At 54.9% G+C, this 7,529-nt stretch overlaps 1 protein-coding gene across 3 annotated transcripts; it reads left to right on the plus strand.

The window, feature by feature from the left end:
• The first annotated feature begins 3,099 nt into the window (after nt 1-3,099).
• FAM98C (family with sequence similarity 98 member C) lies at nt 3,100-7,085 on the plus strand. Of its 3 annotated transcripts, XM_057712632.1 has the most exons (8): nt 3,100-3,242; nt 3,349-3,497; nt 3,577-3,711; nt 4,162-4,367; nt 4,604-4,681; nt 4,774-4,890; nt 5,640-5,807; nt 6,737-7,085. In XM_057712632.1, the coding sequence occupies exons 1-8, from the start codon at nt 3,178-3,180 to the stop codon at nt 6,881-6,883; spliced, it is 1,065 nt and encodes a 354-aa protein (XP_057568615.1). In that variant the 5' UTR covers nt 3,100-3,177; the 3' UTR covers nt 6,884-7,085. The 3 variants fall into 3 exon arrangements, with proteins under 3 accessions (XP_057568615.1, XP_057568617.1, XP_057568616.1); XM_057712634.1 differs by lacking the exon at nt 4,162-4,367 and having other exon boundaries at nt 4,778-4,890; XM_057712633.1 differs by lacking the exon at nt 3,577-3,711.
• Nucleotides 7,086-7,529: the final 444 nt, after the last annotated feature.

The following is a 7,529-nucleotide window of genomic DNA, read 5'->3' on the forward strand; positions in this document are numbered from 1 at the left end:
ATGACCTGCATGGGGGGGATCACGGTCTTGGAGCAACACAATCTCAATGTTGTGTGGGCTTGGCACCTGCATCTGGTCCCAAGCACCTTGAAATGTGCACTTACCTTTCCTCATTACCCAGACTTGGATGGCCTTGTGGGGGTTCAAGGGATAGGTCAAGGGGGCCAGAGGGATGGATCCTCTTGTCACTTCCTTTAAATTATTAACTATTTATTACATCCGGAACCTGTGAGATTCAGCTCTCTCAACCAGACCCTGGGATGGGTGAGAGAAAAGGAGGGTGTCCCTCCCATCCCCACTCTGCCCAGCTCTCATCACTGTCAGACCCACCAGAGCTGAGGGCGGAGGGACTGGGGGCTGGGGCAGCCTGGGTCCCCAACCCCCTCTCTGTGCCTCGGTCTCCTCCCTTCCGTGGTGGGCGGGGGGAAGCTCCATTCTTAACCTACCTCGTTTTGGGGAGGGGTGGGACGGGGGACCAGAGTGCTGTAAGGTGCTGTGGGATCTGCGGATGAAGTGGTGGGGGCTGGGGGAAAGTTCCCTGGCTCCCACCTCCCAGCACCGCCTCTCCCAGGTCTCCCAGTCCTGCTCCCTGCTAATACCCACCTCTGATCCATGATTACTCTTCATCACCCCTAAATCAGGGGTGCATGGAGGGATGACCCTGGGAACCAGGAAGACCTCAGACCCTGGAGCCCCCAGGCCCAATTTCCCAGCTGCTTGCCCCTCAGATTGGATGCTTGGCCCCCAGACTTGGGGGAGGCACCCCAACATTTATATTCCTGATCTTGATTCTAAGCCAGTCTGTGACCTCAATATTGTTATCAGTGCAGGCTGAAGTAGTGGGGGAGGATGGGGGCCGAAGACCCAGCCTTGTCATCCAGGGAGGGGGCATGAGATATCGGCTCCAAGAAATGTCTGTGACAAAGTCTCAGCCTGTGTTCTTTATTTGCATCGATGCACCCCAGCCACTCACCTTCCTGAACTGCTAGACCAATCCCCTACCCACATCCTCCTTTCCCCTTCCTATCCTTTTCTCCCAAGCAGACCCTCTGGCTGAATTTTATACTTCCAGTCACTCTACAAGTACATTTATTGGACACCCTTTATATGCCAAGCCCTGTTCTAGGTGTGGGGGATAAAGCAGTGAACAGAGCGGACAAAAATCCTTTCTCACGGGGAACATATGAACTTTATAGTGAAGGAGACAGCATAACATGTTAGAAACGGTGTATACTATAAAGAAAAAATAAAGTGGAGATGGGGGATACAGGCAGTTGTAGCCAGGGTGATCAGGGAGGCCCCACTGAAGGGCTGCCATTTGAATAAAGCCCTGAAGGAGGTGAGGGAGTGTGTGGATGTCTTCGAGAAGAGCATTCCAGGTAAAGGGGACAGTTGTGCAAGGCCCTGAGGGAGGAGCATGCCTGGTAAGTCTGAGGAACCTCAAGGAAACTGGAGGGAGGGGAAGCAAGGAGGGGGGTGCTTAGGAGATGAAGGCTGAAAGATGACAGGGAAGATCTGTGGTGCCTTGGAAGCCACTGCATGGACTTGGCTGTTCACCCTGAGTGAGATGGAGCTACAGGAAGTTTACAAGCATGGGAGGGATGTGACCTGACTCAGGTATTCACAAGTTCCCTTTGGGTGCCTGTGGAGGACAAATACTGGGGAGTGAGGGCATGGAGATAGGGAGGAGGCTGCTGGGATGGTCTGGGGAGACAGTGGCGCACAGGACCAGGGTGAGAGCAGTGGAGGCGGGGAGAAGTGGGCAAGATACTGGATCTGTTTTGAAGGTCAGGTTCATCAGTTTAGATGTGGAGTACACTATAAAGAGAAGAGTCAAGGTTATGACTCCAAGGCGCTGGCCTGAGCAATTTTTAATACTTTATTAAGGTCAACAAATGCCCCCCCCTCGCCCCCCACATTACTGAGTACCCAGCTTTGGGGTAGGCAGGACTATGGAGGAACCAGATTAAGGGTAGGCTCTGCCCCTGAGAAACAGGTTCTGGCCCTTTTTCTTCCCTGAGGCTCTACTCCCAGTCCACTTCCATTCCCAGTAGAACTATCTAGAAACTACTGGAGACTAGGATAGAGTCGGGAAGAGAGTAAACCTGGAACCATAATTTTAACAACAGCTACAAAAAACAAGAGCAGTAGTAACAACAGTAATAGGTTAAGTGGTTAAAAGCGTGGACTTCGGAATCCTCTGGATTTGAGACCCGGCACCACCATACATTCACTCTGTGATTCATCCGCTCTGCATCTCAGTTTTCTCTTCCATACAATGGAGATAAGATACTTAGCTCATACTTAGCTTAGTAGCACACACGAAATGCGCAGTATATATTAGTCATTTTTAATTGAGTACCCCTTAGATGTCTGCGAAGCACTTACATACAGGACTCATCCTCACAGACAACTGTAAGAGGTAGGCATTATTACCCTTATTACACAGATGTGAAGCAAACTGGCAGGAACACAATGGTGGTGAACGGTGGAGTCAAATCCTAACCTTTGCCTGCAGATAAGATTGCACTCCCAGGGTGCAACCTCTTAATCACCATGGTATGTTGCACCTGCTCCCTCTCTCCACGGCTTAGGGAGCGAGAGGAGTGAAGGTCCAACGGGCGCGCTGTGATCGATGAGGACTAACTCGGTTGTGTGTGTGTGCGTGCGTGTGTGTGTGTGTGTGTGTGTGTGTGTAGCTGGGATTTCTGGATTCCTGACAGAATTCCAACTCTAAGTAGGAAAGGAGGAAACGAGTTTCTGGACTCGGAGCGGAGTTGGGAGAACAACATTTGGTCTAGGATGCTTTAAGAGCAGAGGACATTCGAGGGGGCTGAGGAAAAGGAAACCGAAGTTGCTTCTATGTCGCGGCAGTAGCGACACCGCTGGTCTGTCGCGACAGCCGGGATCCAGAACGCCCCGCTCTGTATTTACAGAGCCGGGGGGGTTTCCAGTGCCTTAACTGGTTACCCAAAGGGCGGCGCTCTAGCACTCGGCTCCCGCGGCGAACCTGGGGGCGGGTTCTGCCTCCTCTGCACCAACCGGAATGACGAAGGCCCTTAGCGAGAAGAGGCTGATTGGTCAGTTGAGGGGGCTGGGTGCACACGTCACTCCGGAGGCGGAGCCTCTCACCGACCGGCAGGGGGCGCGCGCGCCAGGCGAGGAGGCAGCACTTTCATGGAGGAAGCGGAGGCAGAGAAGCGGGAGTGGGCCGCGGTGGCCCGGGACCTGCTGGCCCTGGGGTAAGGGGAGCGGTGTGTGTCTGGGGGTGCAGGAAGGGGCAGGTTTGCTCTCAGAAACTCCTACTAACCTCCCCTACCCCCTTCCGCTGCCTCGGCCGCGCCGCAGGTATGAGGGTTTCCCGGAAGTGGCGTCGCCAGGCACCTCGTGCCCAGACTTCAGGGTGCTGTGCGCGCGGCTGGCGGCGGAGCTGGCGACTCTGGGTGCCCTGGAGCGGGAGCGAGAGGAGGGCACGGAGGCGCTGAGCGCCGCCGACGGTATGCATGGAGCAGGAGGCCGGGAGGGTGAGAGCCATGGGTGCCGCCGCCACGCCCTGACATCTCCCGCCTCCGGCAGGTCCCGGCGCCGAGGAGGAATTCCTGCGACAGTTGGCCGGCCTGTTGCGGGAGTTGCATTGCCCGGACCGCGAGCTCTGCGGCAGGGATTGCGCGGCCTCGCTGCGGGACCCCGGCGCGCGCCTGCGCCTGCTGCGTGAGCCCGGGGCCAGCCGGGACGCGGAAGTGGGCGAGGCCGCAGCCTCGAGGGGGGCGGGCTCCGCGCGTTGAGGTGGAGCCAGGGTTCCCGAGGGGGCGTGGCCAGAATTTTGAGGCGCGCCCGAGGGCAGGAGGTCGGTAGGGTCAGAACACTGGGCCAGGCTAAGGGCTCTGCGATGGGCGGGGTTAGAGTTTTGATGGAGGGTCTTGGAGCTCACGTGGGTTGGGTTAGCCGGAGCCGGACAGGTGGTTCCCCAGTGGGCAGGGTCTGAAGTCTGCAGAGGGAGCTGGGTCTCGAAGTGGGTGGAGCTTATTCTGGAGCTAGAGCCAGGGTTCTAGGTGGGTGGAACTAAGAGGCGGGAGGTTTTGAAGCCTCTTGAACTCTTTGACCCCGGTAGGTGGGGTGGTAGTCCTCCTTGATTGCACTGCTCCTTTTCCCTACTTTTAGGCTTTCTCTGCTCGGAGGTCCAGGCTGCTGGCCTTCTCCGCCTGCACTCCCATCTGGACCCCAGCCCTGAGCCATCCGGTGGGGAGGGGGCAGAGGAGGGATCTGGCATGGTCCAGGAACTGGTCCTTATTCTCCAAGCCCTGGGGTTGCCCAGACCCACGCCGGGGACCCCAGCCAGCCAGCTGCTTCGGGACTTGCATGCCAAGGTAGAGAGCTGGAGTCCCCTCCCCACCCGGGCCACCCCACCTTCCTCATAGAGGGAAAGCCCCCTCCCCAAAAGTGGCTTTGGGAGGAGTGCCACAGCCACTGATGTTTTCTAGAAGTATGAGTGCCATTCTTGGTTCTATGGTCGGGGTCCTCAGGGTTGTGGGGAACTGGGGTCCACGGAGGAGTCTGTCCGATTGCTGCCCAGTCAACCGCAGCCTCCTTCTTCTCCCATCAGATCTCGGAGCTCCTGCCTTCCCTGCCCCCAGGGTCCCTGCAGCCCCTCCTCAGCTACCCGCTGGACGCACCCAGATGGGTAAGGCTGTGTGTGGCTGTATGTGAATAATGTTCTCATCCAGAGAGGGGACGGAAGGGGACCCCTGGCATGACTGAGACTTTTTTCCCCAGGAAGCGTTGGAGTCTCTGTCCCAAAGCCTGCGAGATCAGTACTGCTGCCGCCGCTGCCTCCTCCTCAAGCGCCTGGACCTCACAACATCTGCTTTCCACTGGAGCGATCGGGCAGAGGTGTGGGCAGAAGACCCAGGCAGGAGCAGTGGTGGGGGCTACAGCTGCAGGGAGGAGGAATGAGAGCCAGGAATATGAGCCTCTTGCTGGTTTGGAGGCCCAGGACATTTTAGAATCTTGTGAGGTTTGGGGGTCTGGAATCTCAGGGCCCCCAGAAAATTCTAAAATTCCCTGGTCTGAGCTGGGAGTGTATTTAGAGCAATACTCCTTATGAAAAGTTGTGGGAAGTGCACAACATTGTAAATCAACTATACTTTGATAAGGCAAACAAACAAGCAAAAACAAACACAAAAGATAATGAAATATTAAAAAGAAAAGAGATGTGGGAAGTGAAGCCCTAAGTAGGGAAGAGATGCTTTCAAGATTACAGGTCCCCCTTCCCCTGAAGATGAGAAAGGAGCTTGAGGTGGATATCTGAGCAGTGGGGTTAAGCCACACCCCTGAAGTGATGCTCTCCTCTTCACCCTACCTCTCTCAGGTCCTTAGAAGGACGTTCAGTCTTTCAGGGCCCTGTGCCTCCAAGCCTGGTCTCACTTGAGTCCCTGCCAGGCTCATGTGTGTACCCCATTAGCACCCCAGTGACCTGAAGATTCTGTGTAATCGTTTTATGTATACGTGTGAATACATAAATGCCAACATTTTAAATAATTTGATAAAGTCTTTGTAACCATACAAAAAAAAAAAAGATTACAGATCCCATCTGGGGAGGGCTCGTGGGCACATTCTCCATGTCTGCCTCTATCCCCTAGGCCCAAGGAGAGGCCATGAAGGCAGTGCTGATCCCAATTCGAGAGGCACTGACCCCAGAATCAGATGTCTCCATCGCACACGTCCTAGCTGCCCGAACTGACCTGTCTCGCCTTGTCCCAGCCACCAGCAAGACTGCCCGCCAAGGGACCTGCTGTGCTGTCAACAAGGTGAGCACCCGGGGATGGGGAAGGGCCTCCGCATCATTGGCCTTCAAACTGGCCTTTTAGCCTCTTCCCTGGACAAGGCTTGTCCTCTCCTGCCTGGGCTCCTGCTCTAGCCTTCTCCTTGGGTTCTTGGCCTCTGGATTCACCACCTCCAATCTGCCCTCTCCACATGGCAGTTAGAAGGACATTTCTAACTCAAAAATCTGACCATGTCCCTCCCTAGCTCAAAACCCTTCTATGGCTCCCCAGTGCCTTCAAAACAAAGTCTGCCTATTTACTGAGCTCCTCCCCACCTCTCCTGCTTTGGCTTAAAATCCTCCCCTACCACCTCACCCTGTCCATTGTATTGGGTTTTAACCATTTTTAGAGCAAAACCACCCTCTGTTCAAATGATTGAGTTTTTAGCCTCATACCTCTTTGTTTAGATAGTCTTATGCATATGTGAATGACTCTTAGGGCATAAAGTCTAGCACAGCAAAGAGTGAAGCAAAATTTAAGTTAAGGAAAAAACACTGGTTTGCTGGAAATGTTATGCAAAGCCCAAATATGAAATAGACAAAAGTTGAAGTGTCCTCGTTCATTTTGTTGGGGATGTGGACCTCTGTCATCACCCTCCCCTTTATTTCCCTCTTGCTGAGGCCCCTTCAGTCCTGTTTGAAAGCTCTAGGCCTATATCTCCTACCTTTCCAGCCCCCTGCTACTGTACCCATACAGTCAACATCTGCCTTTTTTTTTTTTTCTGGCCGCACCATGTGGGCATGCGGGATATTAGCTCCCTGACCAGGGATGGAACCTGTGCCCCCTGCATTGGGAGCACGGAATCTTAACCACTGGACCACCAGGGAAGTCCTAACATGCTGTCCTCTCAGCTCTCTAGCCGCCTCATCCAAGATATTTTTCTTCTCTGAAACTCAAGTCTAATCATCTCTCAGGTGCTTATGGGCAGTGTTCCAGACCGGGGGGGCCGCCCAAATGAGCTAGAGGCTCCCATGCCCAGCTGGCAGAGCAGAAGAGAGGACGGAGGCGGGCGGAAGGCAGGCCGCCAGTGCTGGGGCCACAAGAAGAAGAAGAAGAAGTAAAGGGGGGGCTGGTGGTTGGGGGAGGGGTCCTTCCTGAGATCCTGCCATTGATGATCTCTTGAGGAGTCACTCTGAGGGTTTCTCTTGGCACTTGGCACCCCAGCCCCATAGCCCCTGTTCCTGAGGCCCCAAATGTCCTCCCCGCATCTACCATTCAACACCAAGGACCATGTTCTCTGGCAAATAAATTTAATTTATGACAGCCGTAGGACCTGTCTCTGGGGGGGGCCAGGTCAGGGGGGCTCTGTCCCTTGGGTCTGAACAGGCCCCTGCTGCTCTGACCCTTAAAGTTCTTTGCTCTTCAGCAACACCTTCCCCTCCTTGTGGGCATGGGGAAGGAGACATGCAGGCACTGGACAAACATCTGTCAGGCACCCACCATGTGCCAGCCCTGTTCTAGGCACTGGGGATACCGAAAATAAAAGCCCCTGGTCTCCTGGAGCTGACCCTTCTGGTGAGGAAGGGCAGACAAGGAAGTTTAGTTTGTCAGATGGGGAAAGGGCTTTGGAGAGAAGTAAAGCAGGAAGGCAGGATCGGGACCATGGGGGCCTGGGGGGATTGCAACTTTAAGTGTGATCAGAGGAGGCCTCACTGAGAAGGCGGTACTTGAGCTAAGTCCCAAAGAGGGAGCCATGTGGACCTCTGG

This window comes from Hippopotamus amphibius, chromosome 16 (genome assembly GCF_030028045.1).
Source record: "Hippopotamus amphibius kiboko isolate mHipAmp2 chromosome 16, mHipAmp2.hap2, whole genome shotgun sequence".
Classification (NCBI taxonomy): domain Eukaryota; kingdom Metazoa; phylum Chordata; class Mammalia; order Artiodactyla; family Hippopotamidae; genus Hippopotamus; species Hippopotamus amphibius.